Source organism: Xenopus laevis, chromosome 7L, assembly GCF_017654675.1.
Source record: "Xenopus laevis strain J_2021 chromosome 7L, Xenopus_laevis_v10.1, whole genome shotgun sequence".
Lineage (NCBI taxonomy): Eukaryota > Metazoa > Chordata > Amphibia > Anura > Pipidae > Xenopus > Xenopus laevis.
In genome coordinates, this window is record NC_054383.1 from 41,356,547 (window position 1) to 41,379,263 (window position 22,717).

The following is a 22,717-nucleotide window of genomic DNA, read 5'->3' on the forward strand; positions in this document are numbered from 1 at the left end:
ATTGAAAGAAAATTGGTATGCAGATAGAAACAAGGCAGGGAAGGTTATGGCCCAAAAAATAATAGGACAGAGAATTGCCAGAAGAATATTGAAATTAAAACGCCCACAAACTGGTATAACGGTTCATCACCCAAAAGAGATTGTCGACACCTTGGCAACATTTTATGAAAATTTATATAACTTAGATAAACACCCGGATACTCACATACCCACCAAACAAGAAATTGATCAATATTTAGAAAGTATAAACCTCCCATCCCTATCTGAACTCGAACAAAAACAGACAAATACTCCCTTCCGACAACAGGAGATAGAAATAGCCATTAAAACCCTTAAAAGTGACAAGGCCCCTGGGATAGATGGCTTCATTAACGATTACTACAAAAAATTTGTTAATATCTTATCTAAGCCCCTCACACAAATGTTTAATGAGGTAGCTACCCTAGGCAAATTTCCCAAAGAATCCTTATGCGCTGTCATCACAACAATTCCTAAAGAAGGCAAAGACCCCAGTGACCCAGGTAATTATAGGCCTATTTCCCTACTTAACACCGATTTAAAAATTTACGCGAAGGTAATTGCAAATAGATTAGCCCCTTTAATTCCCCAATTAATACATTTTGATCAGGTAGGATTTGTAAAGGGAAGAATGACTTATGACGCAACTAGAAAGGTGTTAGCTCTCTTACATGAAGTTGGTGTTTGTCGACCGCCTTCTCTGTTTGTCTCTTTGGACGCAGAGAAGGCGTTTGATAGAGTAAACTGGAACTATTTGTCATGTGTGTTGGAAAAATTTGGCTGTGTGGGTTACTTACATAAGGCAATAATGGCGCTATATTCACAGCCTTCTGCTTTGGTTATGTCATCAGGTACCTTATCATCTCCTTTTAATATAACTAACGGAACTCGTCAGGGATGCCCACTCTCACCAATTATTTTTATATTAACACTTGAACCCCTAGCACAAAAAATAAGAAATAATAATCTGATAAAGGGTATCAAGCTTGGTGGATCTGAGTATAAATTGGGATTATATGCGGATGACATATTATTATATCTACAAGATCCCCAGGTATCACTGCCAAATCTAAGATCTGAATTAAATTCTTTCTCCAAAATTTCTTATTATAAACTAAATGAAAACAAAACAGTCATCCTACCATGCAACCTTGATCCAGATACAACACAGTCTCTTAAAAACTCATCCCCATATTTCTGGACTATTAAATCCATAAAATATTTAGGAGTATACATTACACCTTCCTTACCCTTACTATACAAAGAGAATTATGAGCCTTGGATCTCTAAACTTAAAAATCAATTAGAAGCCCTCTCTAAATTTGAATTCTCCTGGCTTGGCAGGAGTGCCGCCTTTAAAATGATGATACTACCACAACTATTATACCTATTTCGTAACCTTCCCATAAAAGTCCCTAAATCATTTTTCACTAGCTTACAAAAATTGATTAACAAATTTGTTCTGATTAACAGAACCTCCAGATTTTCCAATAAAATATTAACGCAACATCAAACAGAACTTGGTCTTGGAGTTCCGGATATAGAACTTTACTACAAAGCAACCATCCTAGAACAATCCAGATCTATCTGGACAAATGACACATCAAAACAATGGATAGTTCTAGATATATTGGAACTAACTGTCAACCCAACTCCTGCATGAAGACAGAATGAAGAGAAACAGATGCCTGGAGAGGAATAGTGAAGATAAACTTGATTATTTCAGAAACGCTATGGAATATTTAATTGATTGTATTTAGAAAGTTTCTTATTTCAGTATAATGAAGCTTATATTAAATTTAAATTTTCGCAATAGTTCTCCTTAAAATATCTTGTCAGTGTTATATTTGTGTCCAGTGTTGGACTGGGGTGTCCAGAACCCACCTGGGGCTGCCACCTCAGGGGCCCACCCCAAGCACAAGATCCTCCACATGGCAAACCCAATGCCACCCCCACCCAGGGTCCACAGGGGCTGTCACCTCAGGGGCTCCCCACCCCAGCCACAAGATCCTCCACATGGCTCAACTCAACACCACCCCCTCTGTGAACCTGAATGTTCGTGGCCTGTACCTTTTGCCAAATTGGGGATGGGGGCCCACAGGTATCAGCGGGGAGCAAACGTGTAGATGGGGCCCATTGTGTTTTTTCCCGGTGTCCCGCCAGCCCAGTCCGACCCTGCTTGCACCACACGTATTTCTTACTGGTAAATGAAAATTCATCTGACTAAGTTTAGGAATTCTGATCTTCAAAATATTCAAAATAATCTGGCTTGTAATATTTAGAAATAAATCTAGAACAGCTGAGACAGATGACAGCACTTCAGTTTTGGACTGGGCACCTGTTGGGAGAATAAACATCATTCTGCATTATTGTTCACCCCCTATTTATTATAAGTTTGCAGAATACCTGGTTATGTTGCAATGATCTGAAAATCAAATATTCATGTAAGCAATGCAACAATATATTTTTAACGGAAAGTTTTCCCAGATCTTCCTCCATCTCTCTCTCTCCCTGTCATTGTCAGAGGCATTCTCCGAGCCTGCCATTTCAGGGGGATTAGTGATACTGCCACGTAATCTATGCGTTCAGCTGCCCTAGTCAGAGTTGCCATGGAGACACAGAGCAGATGATGAGAGATTCTTAATAAGCATCTATTTCAAGCATTTTTGGGAAAAATAAAATTTAAAAATAGACTATTGTTTATTGTTTTTTTTCTTCGGTTGAACCCCTGTCTTTGCCGATACTTAAAGTAGAACACCCCAAAATAGTGCCTTGGACTTTCAACTATACGCACTGCAAGGTTTGTTTATTTATAGCCTGTGCTCCAAAATAGGAATAGATACGCACATCACTTATGTACTGAAACACTTAAAGTAAGGCTCATGAATTGGCTATTATTATATCTTGTTTTTAAAAATAGTGCATAAGTGAGAAAACTGGCTTTATAACCGGAAAGTGAATTACGGTCAGGGCAGCCATCAGGGGGGGACAGGGGGGAGAGTTGTAGGGGGCCCGAGGGTAAGGGGGGCCCTGCCACGCCACACTTACTTGATCTTTCTGAGAGCTGCTGACTTTGGGAAGGTATGGACGTTTAAGGGGCCCTGGCCACCAATTTTGGCCACCAATTTTTTTTCTCATGTGGGGTCCTAGCCACCAATATTTTTTAATGGGGGGGCACTGGCCACAAATGTTTTTTTATGGGAGGCCCTGACCACCATTATATTTTTATTTTTTATTAATATGTGGGAACCCTAGCCACCAATATTTTTTTTGTTTTTTTACTGTGTAGTGGGGGCAGACCTGTGGGGTGGGGAGGGCGGACCTGTAGGTGGGGCTTGCGGTGGGTGCAGCCCAGGGGGCCCAGGAAATTTTGTCGTATGGGGCCCTGTGATTTCTGATGGCGGTCCTGATTACGGTCATATGAAAAAGTTTGGAAACCCCTCTTAATTCTATGGAGTTTTGTTTATCATTGGCTGAGCTTTCAAACTTTCTTTTTAATATATAACGGTAGTATTTCAGCAGTGACAAAAAGTTTATTGGATTAACTTAAAATATGCATCATAACAAAATTCGACAGGTGCATAAATTTGGGCACCCCAACAGAGATATTACATCAATACTTAATTGAGCCTCCTTTTGCAAATGTAACAGCCTCTAGACGCCTCCTATAGCCTTTGATGAGTATCTGGATTTTGGATGGGGGTATTTGTGACCATTTGTCCATACAAAATCTCTCCAGTTCAGTTAAATTTGATGGCTGCCGAGCATGGACAGTCTGCTTCAAATCATCCCATAGATTTTCGATGATATTCAAGTTGGGGGACTGTGACGGCCATTCCAGAATATTGTACTTCTCCCTCTGCATAAGTGCCTTTGTAGATTTCAAAGTGTGCTTAGGGTCATTGTCTTGCTGGAATATCCAGCCCCTGTGTAACTTCAACTTTGTGACTGATGCTTGAACATTATCCTGAAGAATTAGTTGATACTGGGTTTAATTCATCCGACCCTCGACTTTAACAAGGGCCCCAGCCCCTGAACTAGCCACACAGACCCACAGCATGATGGAACCTCCACCAAGGTAGCAGTTGTTTTTCTTGGAATGTGGTGTTCTTCTCCGCTATGCAAAGTGCTTTTTGTTATGACCAAATAACTAAATTGTTGTCTCATCAGCCCAAAGCACTTTGTTACAAAATGACAGTGGCTTGTCTAATTGAGCTTTTGCCTACAGCAAGCGACTCTATTTGTGGCGTGAGTTCAGAAAGGGCTTCTTTCTCATCATCCTGCCATACAGATGTTGTAGAACGATGTACAGATACACCATCTGCAGCAAGATGTTCTTTCATATCTTTGGAGGTGATCTTTGGATTGTCTGTAACCATTCTTGCAATCCTCTGCATATGCCGCTCCTGTATTTTTCTTGGCCTGCCAGACCTGGGTTTTCCAGAAACTGCCTGTGTCCTTCCATTTCCTGATTCCATTACTTACAGTTGAAACTGACCGTTTAAATCTTTGAGATAGCTTTTTGTTGCCCTCCCCAAAACCATGATACTGAACAATCTTTGTTTTCAGATCTTTTTTGGGGATCCCACGCTGTCACTCTTCAGAGGAGAGTCAAACAGAAGCACAACTTGCAATTGGCCACCTTAAATACCTTTTCACATGATTGGACACACCTGCCTGAAGTTCAAGGCTAGCTAATCCAACCAATTTGGTGTTGCCAGTAATCAGTATTGAGCCATTACATGCATTGAAATTAGCAAAATTACAAGGGTACCCACATTTTTGCACAGCCAGTTTTTCACATTTGATTTTAATCTCATACAACTTCACTAAAAATCTTTGTTCAGAAAACACCCAAGTACTCAGATATTCCTTCGAAATGAAAGACATACCACTGTTATCTTTTTTGTAGAAAGTGGAGTAAATTATTATGCAGGCTGAGAGGGGTTCCCAAACTTTTTCATATGACTGTATTCCATAGTTTCCAACTCTGCATAATTTCTACTGGCACTGTTTGATTTCCTTGAAATATATCCAGCATATGAAAGTATATAATTTTCCAATGTGAATCAAGTCATTCAATACGCACATTATGATATGCTTATGGAGAAATGAGACTTAATAAACGTAAGTAATAATATCCATAAGGCTTAATTTATCAAGTAACCGGCAACAGAGTGCAAATAGCTGCACTTTGCTCTAGAACAGCACTACCTGCTTTTGGAAGCTCTGTATTTCTGTATTTAGAATGGGTGGGTGGTCGAAGGCATGTTCATGTCCCCTGGAATGCTTAGTTTTGGGCTGAACAGGGGCTAAAAGGCACACAAAAGCTTTAACTAAACCTTAACTAAAAACCTGTTTATAGCTAAGCTATTTTTTTCCCCCCTTAGTGCTCTTGTGCAAATGCCCATACCAAGTATAAATCAACTCTTTAGTCAGTAGACCTGACACACTTTATGCATGTTTCTATGATCAACCCTAGGAGGTCCAGTCTGACCCTGTTTCTTTTGCAAAATACCTGCATAAAAAGTCCCTTATTTCAGTAATCCGTCTTACTCTTGCAAAGAAATTGTTGACAATTAATTTTGAGGGTTGGAATTAAGTAGATTCCAATCACATGTGTTGGTAAATATATCCAGACAATGTAGGAATCAGGGAGTTTTGGGCATCTACTGGATATGGTCCTGTGTTGGCCAATTTGGTAAACCTTGTGTCTGGCTACATTAACCAATAATACACCTGCATGACTGTTCAGTGTCCACCTTTCAAGCTATAGCAAACAAGGGAAAGTTGTGCTCACCACTAATTTTTAAAACCATTAAGCGGGGGTGAAAAGTCATCCCGTATCTGGCCAGTCCTACACTCAACTTGCATCTGATTCATTAAGAATTCTATTGCTTCATTATACATTTTACACAGTGCCTAAATTTTTACCTGCAACTTACTTGCTGCTTTCAAGGTTAAAACTCCCAAACTTGGTTGCCCTTTTATTGGCCATCACTGAGATTAGTGGTGAGCACAACTTTCCCTTGTTTGTTATAGTTTATACAGGATCAGTGGCCAGTTCCATGTTATAGCTCCAACCCTTTCCAGCTATGGTCAGGTGATCCCAGTGGTGGTCAATAAAGGGCAATCGTATTTGGGAGTTTTATCCTTGAAAGCAGCAAGTAAGTTGCAGGTAAAACTTGGTCCCTGTGTAAAATGTATCTGAAGCAATTGAATTCTTAATTAATCAGATGAATTAATCAGTTGAATGTAGGACTGGCCATACCAGGAATGACCAGGGCCAGACTTAGTGGGTGGGCGCCCCAATGCCGCGCAGTCCTGGCCCGTGCGGCCCTGGCACATGCGTGGCTGCGCTCCCCAGTAAGTGGCTGGGCGGCATGCCGCCCCTATTATTCAGCCACCCTAGGCCCAGGCCTTTGTGACCTCGCCACAAATCATGGCCTGGGGATGACTTTGACGTCATTGGTCAGCTTAAATATATTGCAATACATGGACAAACAATCCCTGTTTTGTTTTAAGGGGAAGGCATTTTTTAGTAGCTTAAGGCACAAAATGTCTCAATGTCCTAAATATATTGATAATGGGTTGTGTGCAGAGGACTTCTTGTATTTGTTCACCTTTAAAGCCCCACTATTAAGGTTGTACCAATGGGTAAATAATACATGAATATAACATATGGGATGTGGCTCTAAGTTCTTATTTTTTGTAAGAATCAGTTTATTGAAGGACATTGCATTCTAAGTAATAAATTCCCTTTGATCTGTGAGACTATGAAAGTATCTTATTACTATAGCAACTTAACACTAGTGAGCCCCTGCTGAACAGTTTATGCTAATATGGTAAGTAATAAAACACGGGACATGCAAATGTATATAAAAGCCATTGGGGCTGGAATAAAAGGTAAGATACAAGATGTGATGGCCCTAAGGTGCAAGCAAGTAAAGCTTGAGTGCAGATTTGCCATTAAGGAGAAAAACTATTTTATTATAAAGATAAAATACATTGTTGTATAAGCAGTAATGATACTTATTGGACTGTAAACAGTACCTGGAAATAATACCTGTGATGTCACCATTATGTTATAGGTATGAGATTTGTTATCCAAAATGCACAGGACCTGGGGTTTTCCAAATAACCTATCTTTCCATAATTTGGATCTTCATACTTTGTCTATAAAAAATTATTTAAACTTTAAATAAAACCAATAAGCTTGTTTTGCCTCCAGTAAGGATTATTTATATCCCAGCTTGAATTATGTACAAGGTACTGTACTGTTTTATTATTACAGATAAAAAGACATTTTTATAAATTTTTAATTATTTGTATAAAAGTGAGTCTATGGGAGACGCCTTGCCATAATTCAAAGCTTTCCGGATAACAGGTTTTCAGCTAACAGACCCTATATCTGTATTATGTTTTTATTTTATGACATCTGCAGGAACTTATAGTGATGTAAGGGTTCTTAAAGGCAAACTGCCTGCAAACTTCTTTTGGTGGGTTACTTATGCACTTCTGAAAAATCGACAATGTAGGAGATTATCAAGCAAAGGTCATTGAGAAAAGAGTAGGGTCTTTATAGGGCCCCCCTATTTTTGCAGGACAGTCTGCAGCCGTGTGGCCTTCTCCATTGCACAGTACTAGTCGTTCATAAGAGTGTTTTGTCACAGTCAAGTTTGATTAAGTGTTAGAAATGTTAAATAGACCATAAATCTAATTTCATTTTATAGGAGGTTCATTGCTACCCCTGGTTCAGAGGGTTATAGTAATTGTAATAATGGCTGATATGTTGAGAGAGGTAAACATGTAACACAATATATATTTAATGTTAGTAGGAGATTTATTTTCCTGTCTGGCACTATGGTAGAGACTTGGCATCCCCTAACCCAAGGTATGGCAATCTATCAAACAAAATAAAATCAATACAAATAAAAGATGCAGCTTCATCTGCTGCCTCCCCCTTCATGCATAAAAGTATTATTCTAAATTCAGTAGGTTGTTAAGTGTCATGTTATTTCAATTATAGATCCATCCAAATCTGAGCAGGCGGAGTTGTTGATGTACTTCTATGCGCGTATTTGGTCAGATTGTGTTGTTCCATGCTTCTTTTTTCTTGGCAAGCAAGGTTTCTTTTTCTCCAGCTAATTATTGAACAGACAGTTCCTGCATGTGCTTTACAGTTTTAGGGCAATTATCCAATCTAGCAGTGAATTATAGCCATGTTCAGTGGGTCTTAAAATAAAAACAATATATAATCCTTCTTATTGGCATATACAGTATATCCATTAATATAGTTACGAATGACACCAAGATGTAGCAGAGCCAAATGTTGCCTTTTTTTATAGCCTGAAACAGTTGGTCCAATTGATTCCTAATCACACATATGCCAGTGTGTTAAATGGATACATCATGTTAAAGGGACAACATAATAATCAGTAAACACTACTATGTTTATATATATAAGCAGTTACTATTTAATAGTAACTGCTTTGCAAAACTAAGTGGGAGTTGAACATTTTCTCTGTTGACTCTTTGAATCAGATTGAACTTGTTGCACTATTTACAAACAGTATTGCAGCTACAACTACACAAAAAGGAGCAGATACTGTACTTTAGGTCTCCAACATTTTAAAATCAAAAATCCGGATGTTTTAGGGCAGTGGTCCCCAACTAGTGGCTCACTAGCAACAACATGTTGCACCAATCTCTTGGATGTTGCTCTCAATGGCCTCAAAGCAGGTGTTTATTTTTGAATTCCTGGCTTGGAGGCAAGTTTTGATTGCATAAAAACAAGCTTACTTCCAAACAGAGTGTCCTGTAGACTGCCAGTCCACATAGGGACTACCAAATAGCTAATGACAGTTAATTGGCACCCCTAGGAACTTTTACCCCAACTTTTTTTGCATTTGAATGTGGCTCACAGGTATAAAAGATTGTAAAAGATTGCGGACCCCCATTTTTAGGGTGTGCCCAAGTCCACCCTAGCCACATCTGGCTTAACATAAGTACACATTATAAGGGTCATTTATTTACTTACCATAGTGCAAGGTGCTATTTTGGATGTAATCTGCCATTCTTTAACCAGAAGGCAGGGTTTTTCCCCACAATTCACAAATGGTGTAAACTGGATGCAATCGAGCTGAAGATTTTCCAAGTTGGGATGTCATAATTTCTGGTGCTCAGGTCTGCATGTAATTTATTACAGAAATGGATTGCACGCATATATATATAGGTCACAGTGGGAACCCTGGAATAATATAAGTTTCAGAAAGTGACTTCACTCAAGTCACACTATGCACCAATTATGATGACATAACTGGGCACTAGGATATATTTTATAGAACATTTTTATGTATTTTACTTATTCCTTATCTGTGCTATTAAGCTAGCATTTCTGCATGTATGGTTGGACACAAAGACATAAATGAGTACTTTTCCCAACCCCACCGATTTCAAGAGGGCTTTCACTGCAATTGTTGCACATTGGCTTTCCGGTTTCTGTTAGCCCACCTCTGTCCAACATCTTGTTCTTCTGTTGGGATAAAATTATGTAGATATGTAACATTTGTTTTGCAGTTTTAAAAGTTCTTTATGTTATCCTTTGTTTGGTAACATGGGGTTTTATTTCTACAGAGATGAAGAAGAACTTCGAAGATCACTTTCGGAACTTGCTGACCCTAACCCCAAATCCATTAAGCGTATTAATAGCTGTGGGAAACCTTTCCTGGACTTTTCCCAAGACCCGAATATTACTACCTATAAATATGGAGTACTAGTGCGCAAAATCCATGCTGATCCAGACTGCAAAAAAAGTGAGTAACACAGTTTTTCAGCAAAGTAACAAGTAACTTATGGTGTTTAGTGATGTTACTAGATAGACGTGTAGATATAGATAACAATTCTTGTGAAGGTGAATCACATCTTTACTTTATATAACTACATATCTTGGAGAACTTTGGAATACTTAAAGGGGAACTATCGTGAAAATGAAAATTGAATATAAGCTTCCTCATAATGAAGCAAGAAACTTTCTAAATACAATCAACTAAAAATTCTGCATTGTTTTTTAAATAACCATGCTTATATTCACTATTCCTCTCTCAGCATCTGTTTCTCTTCATTCTGTCTTCATGCAGCAGTTGGGTGTCAGATGAATGATTCAATATCTCTTATAGGGGCACCCCTTTCTTAGCAGGAATTAGAGCTCACTCAAATAACTGATTCCAGTACAAAAATCTAACAAAATAACTTCCTTTTGCACAAATTCTGCATGTAGAGAGACAAGATTGTGGTGATTTTAACAGAGTGAGCTCTAATACATCTTTTAGGCAAAAGGAGCCCCCCTATAAGATATATTGGATCATTCATCTGATGCTGAGAGAGGAACAGTGAAGATAAACTTGATTATTTCAGAAACTGTACAGAATTTGTAATTGATTGTATTTAGAAAGTTTCTTATTTCAGTATGCTGAAGCTAATATTTTCACAATAGTTCCCCTTTAAAGGAAAGAGAATCATACTCCTAAAAGAAGACACACAGGTCTGGAACAATATATTACAGGTACAGGATCCCTTATCAAAAAAATCATAATCCAGATATCACAGGTCATCTCCCATAGAATCAATTTTAAGCAAATAATTCAAATTGATTTTCCTTTTCTCTGTAATAATAAAACAGTGCTTAACTGAGCTGGTGATAATAAAAGAGTGTGTGAGGTGTAATTACTAGTACACCAATAAACCACAAGAAGAAAAAAGTAGTAACCCCACACTGTCTGTTTACTTTATTTGTCTCAATTGCGATAACAAATAAACAATAAATTAAGTGGAATGATATAAAGTGCTTAGTGCTCAATATAAGTGCAAGAATTATATGCGCAATTAATTACTAACACACGATTTAATCCATCTTTTAGTTGTTTCAATTCATTTATAAATTCATCCAAACAACTTAGTACTTATATTCCAATTAATAAGCAAAATTTGTCAATTCATTAATTAAAGTGCCAGTGCGTGCAACATATCAATTAGAATATAAATTCATCCACAAGATAATTAAATTATTAAATATAAATCACATGTTGTTTTTTTAAAAACTTTTTTATATAAATTATTAAATAGCTAGCATTTCATGAGTTAAAAGTTTGAAAGTGAAAATAGAGTAGAGGTGGCGCTGTCACAAAATCTATTACCTATGGTAAGTTTTTTCTAGGCCCTGGGACACCACACAGGGAGAAAGGCTGAGGACTGCGGTCTCAAATATTAACTATTCTGTTAGAGAGCTATCTAAAAAACGCAAACCCCCAGCGCCTTAGAGTAAAAGAGATTTGAAGAATGAAGTGCTGCTTTTTCTTATTAACCCAACAAGAGCTGCTGTTAATTGTATTGCTAGATAACCAAAGGCTTTTTTATAAGAATTCTAAAATCAAAAAGAACGGAGGCTTGAGCTGGTGATAATACAATTCTATTGGGTTATTTAATGTGTAAATGATTTTGAGATGTATTGTATGAGGTCCAAATAACAGAAAGATCCTTATATGGGAAAATCCCCTGGTCTCAAGAATTCCATATAATAGATCCCATACCTGTACATTAAAATGTTCAATGGAATCACTAACAGTTTAACTTTCTAAACTCAATAGTAAAATGCATAATATACACTTGGGTTGAACCATTAAAGCGATACCATTACCCCACTGCAACACCTGTCACAACCCAAGCCACAACATTGTGCATGCTGTTGGCTGCTCTGCCGCTCCCATGATCCCTCAGCAATCCATGCCTGGAAGCATTGATGTCATCAACACAGGACCTTGTAGGTTGGCACAGCACTATACACTGATGGAAAGAAGATACAGTTATAGGATGCATTGCTTTGAGACCACTGGGAGCAACATTCAAGGGGTTGGTGAGCAACATGTTGCTCATGAACCACTGGTTGGGGACCACTGCCTTAACCTAACAGTCTCAGTTATTAAAGGAGAACTAAACCCTAAAAATTTATGTGGCTAAAAATGCCATATTTTATATACTGACCTTATTGCACCAGCCTAAGGTTTCTCAATAGCTTCTCAATAGCAACAATGATCCAGGACAAACTTGTCACAGGGGGTCACAATCTTGGAAAGAGTCTGCGACACTCACATGTTCAGTGGGCTCTGAGCAGCTGTTGAGAAGCTAAGCTTACGGGTTGTTGCAAATTATCCAGCAGAAAATTAGGTTTGTCTGTAATATAAGCTGATGCTACAGGGCTGATTATTACATTCTGATGCGAGTTGCACTGGTTTCTGTGCTGCCATGTAGTAATTATCTGTATTAATTACTAATCAGCCTTATATTGTGACATATCTATTCTATGCTTCCACACCAAAAGGACCGCTCCGAGCTTACCCTCCCTCTGGCTGCTCCAATCCCTCCTCGTAAGGTGCTCTGTCCGCAGTGTCCCCACCGCTAAATTTCAATTCAGAGCCAAAAGAATGGACGGCACTCCATTAGAGGAGGAAGCAAGTTTTATTGCAGGCTCATACAAGGATCAAAAAGCCCTACGCGTTTCGGGATACAATCCCTTAACCATAGGCAACATCTATTCTATGTGTACTGTATATTGTGAGTGGGTCCCTAAACTCAGTAAGTGACAGCAGCGCAGAGCATGTGCAGTGAATTCACTGAAAAGAAGATGGGGAGCTACTGGGGCATATTTGTAGACACAGATCTTTACTGCTAAATGACTATGGTTGCCTTGGGCTGGAAAGAAGCCCAAAACATATTGTACAACATTTATAGCTACTTCTTTAGTTACACTTTAGTTCTCCTTTAAAGGAGACGTAAACCCCCCTACAGCTAAAAGCCCCTATTTGCCATCCTTCCTGCCTACTCCCCGCATAGTGTTCTACTAGAAAAAGTGTCCGGTCCAGCAACACTGACCTATATGTGCAGAGTAGCGCGGCATAGCTCATGGGTGCCGACATTTGAGCTTTTGGTGCATGCACGGTTGGAGCCGCAAAGCTCCATAAATTACTTAAAAGAAAGAAGAGGATCTGGAGGGTACTGAAGCTACCACCCATGGCGCCCTTGAGCTCAGCTGCATTACTTTGTGCATATAGGTCAGTTTACTGGACGAGATACTTTTTCTAGTAGAACACTATGCAGGAGGGGGCAGAAGCAGGGAGGGAGTCAGTGGAGGGTGGTGAATGGGGGGTTTTAGCTGTAAGGGGCTTACTTTTCCTTTAAAATGAGGAAACTGTATGATCATAGTACTGCTTTCATTAAAAAAAAAACTCTGCACCCCCCCCCCATACTGTTGCTGTCAGAACATTGTTTACCTTCATGGATTTGCTGATAGATGGTAAATAAAAAGTGTTTGTGTAAAGATAAATAAATAAAGGCTTTCTTATAATATCTCCCCATAGAAGCTGAATTAATTGTACTATGTGGACAGTTAAAAACTCTAATGATATCAGACAGAAACTAAATTGCATTTTTACCTCTTTTAAATGCCAAGTTAGAATTATAGGGAGGCCTGCACTTACCAAAGAGTGTCAGGTTAATAACATAGCCCTGTAATGTATAATTAGAATTATGCAACAATCTTTTTATATCCTTATTTAGTCAATGCTTATAAACAGAAAAAAAGGGGAGATAGTTTAGACACTGTTGCTGGCCAATTCTATCCACAAACATTCACTGAACAGCAGTGCAGCACTAATGTATCTAATGCCAAGAAAATACATTTTGATAATTAAATATTTCTGGGGGCTTGATTCCAAGGCATTATATGATGATTAGTGTGCAAGTCCATGGAGTACAATTTGCACAGGAGGGCGACACACAACCGCACATCGACACATAAGTCAATTTAAACACAAGGGGGATAAATACACTCCTGCCTTATTCCTGCCAGGCAATCAGGTTTCTCCACAGATGAAACACCGTTTGATTATTTTTAATCAGTTATAACCTTGAAAATCTTCACTTGCTCATAAAACCTGCCTAATCTTAAAGGGGAAATTCATGTGGCAATCATTCAATCAGTAAGACTTAATTACCTGTATTTGTTATATTTTGCATGGTAATAAAAACAATATATAAATATATATAAATATTTGCTATTTTATCATTGGTTGAAGAAGGCTTTTCCATATCATCTACCATATCCCCTACTGTGGTAAATAAAATATCAGAACAATTTGACCGCACATCAGATAATTTCAGCCTGGCCACTTACAGTTGCGCTCCCTGGCATTGCTTTGAGCCTGCAAAACCCTACTTACTTTTATATGAACCGTGCACTTTTGCATCAGTAAATAGGCTCTTGTATTCGGGAAGTATGCTTGGGTGGACACTGCAGCTCTCATGGAGTGCAGGTGAGGAACAAGTTTACCTTAAGGGTGGTGGCACACATGCAGATTCGGGGGAGATTAGTCGCCCAGTGACAAATCTCCTCTTCTTCGGGTGACTAATTTCCCCGAAATGCCTTCCCGCCAGGAAGAATGTGAATCACTAGCGGGATGACATGCCAAAGTCGCCCGAAGTTTCCTTTTGAAAAACCGAAGCGATCCAAATGCCATCCCGCTGGCGATTCACATTCTTGTCCGCGGGAAGGCATTTCTGGGAGATTTGTTGATGGATGACTAATCTCCCCCAAATCTACACGTGTGCCCCCACCATAAAGGGGAACTAAAGTCTAAAATAGACTAATGCTAGAAATGCTGTATTTTGTATACTAAACATAAACATGAACTTACTGCACCACAAGCCTAATAAAACAAATGATTTATGCTTTCAAAGTTGGCCGCAGGGGGTTACCATCTTGTAACTTTGTTAAAAACATCTTTGCAAGACCAAGACCATGCACATGTTCAGCGTGGTCTGGGCTTCAGTTGGGAGGTTAAGCTTACGGATCGTTATAAATTATCAAAACAGCACAAGTCAAATAATTTCTGCCATAGAAGCTGATACAGCTGATAAATAATCAGAATTTGTAGATTGCCCTGGATCTGCGGATACAAATCTCTACACAGTCGCCGACTGCTCTACAGGGAAACGAACAAAGCTGCTCAAGTTCTGGGAAGTAAGGTGGGGGGCTCCCTCCTGTTGTTTGAACGTATGAGGAGGCTCCCCCCTGCCGTTTGAAAGTACGATCGTTTCCCTGCAGAGCAGCTAGGGACCATCTGAAGTTTCCTATCTGCAGCAGTCAGAGCAAGTAAAACTAAATGAGAATTCCACTGCATACAGTCAGGTTTCTTATAAAAACTGTACACATTTTTTAATTAAAGAATATTGGAGATAGATTTCTTTTTCATTAAAAATGGGATTTTATGTTTTTGCCTTTACATCCCCTTTAAGGACCAAAGGATGTGATTTTGCATTGTCCTTACCCATAGTGCCCCAGTCTCCTTTGCATTCATGGTACTATTTGTCCCGTGATTAAAATTCTACATGTAATATAAATTGAGTGGCAAGCATACAGCTACTCTTTCTATGACCTGCCTGTCCTAGATCTCAGTAGAACACATCTAACTGGAAATCTAAACAGAATGATGTGCTTTTTTGGGGGGGGGCGCCCAATTTTTGCATGTTACAATCAGAGTAAAACTACGGGAGTAGGGGGATTCAAACCAACCTGGAAAAAGGCCTGGGGAATGTATAGCAGGAAATCACACAAAGTTTGGTAGGAGGTCAAGATATGTAAAGACTCTTTTGAGACTCATCCAACTGAAATACAACTTTTTTTTTAAATGGTTATGTACTACTATTATTTCTAATTTGGTTTTGTTTTTCTTCTCACCCTTGTCCCCCCTTTTTATCTCTGCCTAATTGTTCATCAGCTCCTAGAGGAAAGCGTGGCTGGAAGACATTCCATGGAATATTGAAAGGGATGATCCTCTATTTACAGAAGGTAAAACTCATATAAACCACTATGCTTCTAATGATCCAGATCCATGGAAAAGCAGTTACCCTACAATTGAAGTCATCTACCTTTCACCAGTAGCAGTGTAAATAATGATTGTATTTGTTATATTCTCCCTCTAAGGGTCTTGAAGCCAAAAAATGGAACGGTACTAAAATATAGGCTGAGACTACTGTCCGGGAGCCGGGAGCTCCCTCCAGGGAGGTAGTCTGGATCAAGGAGGAAGCCCTCTTGAGGGTGCAAGGTCGCGGTATCCAAAGGGTTAAGCAAGATACAAGGTCAAAGTCCAGGCAAGAGTTCAATGGCAGGCAGATCAGGATCAAATAACAAGAGTACAGGCAGGGGGTCAAAACCAAGGCAGGAGCAGGAATCAGGATTCAGGAATCAGGAATACGGGAATACAGGAACCCAGGTTCAGGGTAGCAGAACCTATTCTTGGGTGCCATCCTGCCATCCTGGGGGCCTTTTTATATTCAAACTTGGCGCCAAAGTGACGTCATTGACGTCCTTACGCCGGCGTGCTTGCGCCGGTGTGTTTGCGCACGCGTGTTTGCGCGTGCCTCGGCGTTGCGTCGCTGGCGTCCCAGCGCCCACGTGGGCCGACTGGGCGCCGCCATCTTGGATTATTCACCGCCGGGAGCAGACGCGCCTCTTCGCGCTCCCGGCGGCCTTGACAACTACACAGCACTTAGTATTGTTGCTTGCACTTCAGGGGTCTGAGGTGCAATGCACTAGAAATATGATCCAAATTAAGTCAAGAGAAACTGCCTTGTATATTTCAATAGATTTGCACAGAAGTCAATTTTTATGATGCTAGTCATATTCAGTTTTACTTTGAAAAAAATGTATTTTGCTTATCAAATTCTCATACTGGAATGCAATAAGAGCAAATGATCAAATATGCATGGAGTTTTAAATGTTAAGTGTTCATTTTGTTGACTTTTAGTTTCACACACGTATACCTTATCCTTGTTTTAGGAGGAGTATAAGCCAGGAAAACCCCTTTCCGAAGAGGATCTAAAAAATGCCATCAGTATTCATCATTCTCTAGCCACTAGAGCCTCAGATTATAACAAAAGGCCAAATGTCTTCTACCTGCGCACTGCAGACTGGAGAGTATTCCTCTTTCAAGCTCAGTAAGTTTTTATAACACCTAGAATTCCATATATGAGTGCAGATGCATGGATCCGGCTTACTGCGAACACTGCATTCCTTAAAGGGGACCTGTCACCCTAAGAAATAATTCCAAATTCTTTATTATCATGTTAGCTGAGAAAAATAATCTTTACTTACATTATATGTATTATTTAAATGTTGTTTCCTTCAGTCTTAGAATTACACTATCACAACAAGCAGGCAGGAGCCATTTTGTGGAAATTTTGTATCACCCCAAAATCTTGTGTATGCACCAGAATGGGGAACGTAATGCCAATGTGCAGTGCCCTACATAATTATAGAGCCTGAGGAGGGAAGGGGGAATGTGAGAAGTGCAGTGATATGTAGGAAGTGCTGAATTGAAAGTGAAAGTAATTGACTGCCCCATCTCTATGCCTCAGGCTTAGAGGCGGGGCATATACTATTTCATTGACAGCTCAAATATTTAACTACTTTTATAACAGGTTTGGATGTTTTAATAAAAAAAATAATTTGTGTCTCATGTTTAATTTGCAAAGGACTTTCATTGTGCAGCTTTTTATGTGTAGGTGACAGGTCCACTTTAAATAGCACTGGGAAAGCAGTGAATAGAGACGTTTACTTTTATAATTGAGCTTCAAGACATAAATGCAGCATGCCAAATATAATGCTTTCTCCAGATTGTCAAGGAGCCACTGCATGTACTGCACTATGAGCAAGCAGCATTCTCCAGCCTTCTCTAAAACTAAAATTCTTCACACGAATGCTTCATGTATCTTACTTCCACTAGACAAGAAAATCAGCTAAACACATTATGGGTCGTTTACAACTGCAAGTGCAGTTGTAGTCCCACAAATTTCCCTGCAGTCAGTTGCATGTAAAACCCCCTTTCATTAAAGGTACTTGCATTAAAATGCACTCCTTCCATTTCTATATGGTTACTCTGAGCAGGCCTGGACTGGCAATCTGTGGATTCTGGCAAATTCCAGAGGGGTTGCTGTAAGATACCATAGAAAATCACTATTTATTGGGCTGGTGGGGGCTGTTTGGGTCTCTTTGTACCAAAAATACCAGGACCTATTTTGACTCTCAGTCCTTCCTGTTTTCCTTTCCAAATCAAACTGTACTGCACCTATTAACACAGGAGAACCCTTGAGCTACCGCCATCTCCTGGCTAGACAATAGCTTAAGGGTTCCCTTCATGCCCAGTTTCAATAGGTGCAGTACATTTGCGCCTAAAGAATTGCATCAGGTGCATCACACCCTTGTACCTCTGGGTTAAAATGCTGCATGTTAAAAAAACATGGTGATTGTGCTCTTAATTGCACTTTGCTCACTGCATTTGCATTTTTTTTTAAATTTAACTCACTTAATAATTTTGCTTGTACTGTACATTATGTCCAGACAAAAGAAATTGCATAGGATTCCTAATTCCTGATCCAGTAACGTAACTTGAGGGGGGCGAGCCCTGGTGCAGGACACGCAGCCAGACCCCCCTCCGTACGTGATTTTCGGCCCGCATTTCAGTGGCGTGCGAGCTGCCGGGGGGCCCTGAGGGAGTGCGGGCCCTGGCCCTGCTCCCCCGGTAGTTCCGCCACTGTCCTGATCACTAGATAGGAGCGTGATAAATGAATATGACACATGCTTAATGCATAGCTGTTTGGGGGAAGCACTACTAATTTAATAACTCAGGGAAACTCCAGGGACCTCAGGAAAGTCAGAACTGCATTGATAGTGTACCTTAGTAGGAAATAGGTGCCGCAAGTTTGGCAACAAAAGAACTATGAGTATCACACATCAGTTTCCTATTTAATATGAAAAAAATTTGCTTCAAAAACTGTACAATACAGGTATGGGATCTGCTATCCAGAAACCCGTTATACAGAAACCTCCAAATTACGGGAAAGTCATCTCCAATATCAAATAATTAAAAATTTTTAAAAAATGATTTCTTTTTCTCTGTAATAATAAAACAGTACCTTGTACTTGATCCCAGCTAAGATATATTTAATCATTATTGGAGGCAAATCAATCCTATTGGGTTAATTCAATGTTTGAATAATTTTTTGTAGACTTGTAGAACTCTGCAAGTTCACTGGTACAGGTAAGTTTAGGAGAAAGTTCGCCTGTAAATGATCCTTCCTGTCTCTTTCTGGTTCTTGGAGGCTTCTTTGCTATTCTTCTTTTCTGATTTTCTAACTATAGCCTGGATGTTATGGTAGTTAAGCCCTAGAAACCAGATAGCAGCATGATTTAAAAACCACAAAAATATGAAGACAATTTGCAAATAGTTTCAGAATATTACTATACTGTATACATAAAAATAAATAACAGTTTTAAGATGGACAAACACATTCGAGTATATACTTACTGGGGATGTTGTCATTTTTTAGAAGTGTATGTATAGATTGTTAGCACTCAATGAAACAACTTTGTTATGTATGTCGGCTAAAACTTTTGTACCTGCTTTGATATACAGGCGATCCTATCTATAGCTTTCTCTCTTCTACCTTGATCACAATTCCCCTTAAAATTCAGCTGCGGCTGCCCAGCTCTTGAGTAATTTATGGGCTGCCCCTCTGACGCTCTGATGCTGATAACTACTGAAAGGGCTCAATGGTAGCCTAACCTTCACATATATATATATATATATATATATATATATATATATATATATATATATATATATATATATATATATATATATACCGTATATATATATATACTGTATACATACTTGTTGAGGAACTTCAAGAGGGATTGAGATCAAGGGAGAAAAAGCTGTAGAAATGATTGCCTGTTTCTCAAAGCAGGTACAAAAATTTTAACAGACATAAATTACAAAGTTGTTTTATTTAGTGCTAAGACTGTACATACACTTTAAAAAAATACTTTACATCCCCTTTAAATAAAAAATAACTGAACCCTTTCAAAATTATCAAGAGGGGCAGAGGGTGTACTGTCCTTGCCTTCCCTGGGGAAAGAAAATGACTACTATTTAAATGCAACATGGAGCAGTGACTTTGCTTTAAAGGGCTAAGAAAAAATCTAAACAAAAATTGGACAAAATCACTGGCTGTGTTCTGATATGTTTTGCCCTCCTAGCTTGGCCACTGGTTAGAGCAGAGTGCACAGCTGATGTTTATACTCCTCAGTACAGATAAAATATGTGATTTATAGTGTTCCGGACACAGCAAAGCTGCAGTCTGACCTGAGCAGTCACAATTCCATTCCTATGCACTTTCCTCACCGAAAAGCTGCATGATAATTTTATATACAATTGATTATCACACGCAACGGAATGGAATTAAACACATTTTTTATCAGATGCAAATGAGCCTACTCAAAATGTCGCTTGATGTAAGTATTCATATCCACTATTTGTCTGATGAATCCGACAGCTGCTGCCGCACATTCTGGGTGAGTCTGTATATTAGGTTTAGGAGAAGAATATAGTTTTGCCTATTTCCTGTAAGTCAGAGTAATGACATTTGCTATCAGCCTCCATCTATAGTATGGGCATTCATCTTGCTTAAACTGAAAGTAGTCCTGCCATCTATAAAAGATTATTAAAATGAAGTGCCCAGTAGAGCAGAGAGTGTCTGATTTTTAAACAGCTATGTAAGGTTTAGCAGATCAGCCCAGGGCTGCTGGTCCCAGGAGATCATTTCTGTTTTAAAGACATTCAGGCAGTTAAAGGACCAGAAACGTCAAAAAATGAAATTGTTTTAAAGTAATAGAAATATAATGCATTGTTGTTCTGCACTAGTAAAACACTACTATTGTTTATAAAAATATGGTACTGTGTAGCCATGGGGGCAGCTATTTAAAGGAGAAAAGGCTCAGGTTACACAGCAGATAGCAGATAAGCTCTATAGAACATAATGTTATCTGTTATCCACTATTTAGCCTGTGCCACATAGCCTTTTTTCAACTTCCGCCATTGCTACTCAGCAGTTTGTTTATAGGAACTATATTAGTGTTTCTGAAGCAAACAGATCAATTTTAATAGTGCAGGGCAACACTACATGATATTTTTATCAGTTCAGTGTAAAAACAAAAACTGGGTAAATAGATAGGCTTTACAAAATAAAAAATGTATCTAATATAGTTAGTTAACCAAAAATTTAATGTATAAAGGCTGAAGTGGCTGGATGTCTAACAGAACAGAACATTACTTCCTGCTTTTCAGCTCTCTAACTCTGAGTTAGACCTGAAGGGGGGGCCACATGGGACATAACTGTTTAGTGAGTTTGCAATTGATCCTCAGCATTCAGCTTGGATTCAAAAGCAACAGTTATGTGCCCCCCCCTCAAGTCACTGATTGGTTACTGACTGGTAACCAATCAGTGGAAACCAAGAGATCTGAAATGCAGGAAGTAGTGTTCTGGCTATTGTGTTAGACATCCAGTCACTTAGCCTTTGTAGATTACATTTTTGGCTAACTAATTATATCAGAAACATTTTTTATTTTGCACAGCCTATCTATTTATCCAGTTTTTATTTTTACAATTCCTTTAAAAAACTTGCAATTTTTGGTGTTACTGTTCCTTAAAGAAAGTACATAAACAGTTACTTGACTTTTTTGTAATGGAAACCTATATGTGTTTAACATTTATGTAAGTTGGAATGATTGACATTGATGAATTCAGGTTTCATCTCTAAAACTAATTTATGTATACAAGGATTCCATGTATGTGAACTGTTATGTCATTGTAATGAATTTTCCTTATATGCAAATTAGAATGTATTTATCTTAAAGGGGCGGTTCACCTTAACGTTAACTTTTAGCATGTTATAGAATGGCTAATTCCATGCAACATTTCAATTTGTCATCATTATTTAATTTTTTATAGTTTTTGAAATATTTGCCTTCTTCTGACTCTTTCCAGCTTTCAAGTGGGGTGGAGGGTCACTGATCCCATATAAAAACAAATGTTCTGTAAGGCTACAAATGTCCTATTCATATTCCAGTCTCTTGCTAAGGAAACGTGGATCTTAAATGTGGATCCTAGCAGCCAGATTGCTGAAATTGCAAACTGGAGAGCTGCTGATAAAAAGCTAAAAAACTCAAGAACCACAAATAAAAAATTAAAACCAAATACAAATTGACCCAGAATACAATCTCTACACCATACAAAAAAATCATTTAAAGGTGAACAACCCCTTTAAGTTGCAAAATGACATATAAACATCTGCAAACTTTGTTGGATTACATTTCTAATTAAGAATTAGAAGACTAATACTGCAGATTTATTCTATTTTCTGCATTTTATTTTTGTGCTTTAGAAATCCTGAGCAGATGCATTCATGGATCACCCGCATTAATGTTGTGGCAGCCATGTTTTCTGCACCACCGTTCCCAGCTGCCATTGGCTCCTATAAGAAATTCAGTCGGCCTCTCCTGCCAAGTTCTATAACGCGGCTTTCCCAGGTGTGTAAATATTTTATACCCATGTTAGAAGTCACCTCTGAGTTCCATGGCCAGTATAAAAGCACTTTATATGGTTTTGTAACCCCTCAGACAAAAACAGTTTGTGCCAATTCCTTAGAATAAGGTCTCTGAGTTCATATGTCCTACATGTTATTTTTTCTGCTTGTACTGCCCATCAAAGGTAAATATAGTGGCAAAAAGTCAACTTAATATAACTA

General features: G+C 38.8%; 1 protein-coding gene across 1 annotated transcript in view; it reads left to right on the forward strand.

Annotated features, from left to right (window-relative positions):
• The window catches only part of LOC108696242 (PH and SEC7 domain-containing protein 1-like), a 202,059-nt gene that overhangs the window by 173,890 nt on the left and 5,452 nt on the right, over positions 1-22,717 (forward strand). Inside the window, exons 13-16 of the mRNA XM_018225405.2 lie at positions 9,655-9,833; positions 15,849-15,919; positions 16,910-17,067; positions 22,355-22,499. Of these exons, the coding sequence (XP_018080894.2) occupies positions 9,655-9,833; positions 15,849-15,919; positions 16,910-17,067; positions 22,355-22,499 (553 nt within the window). The remainder of the gene's footprint in view (positions 1-9,654; positions 9,834-15,848; positions 15,920-16,909; positions 17,068-22,354; positions 22,500-22,717) is intronic.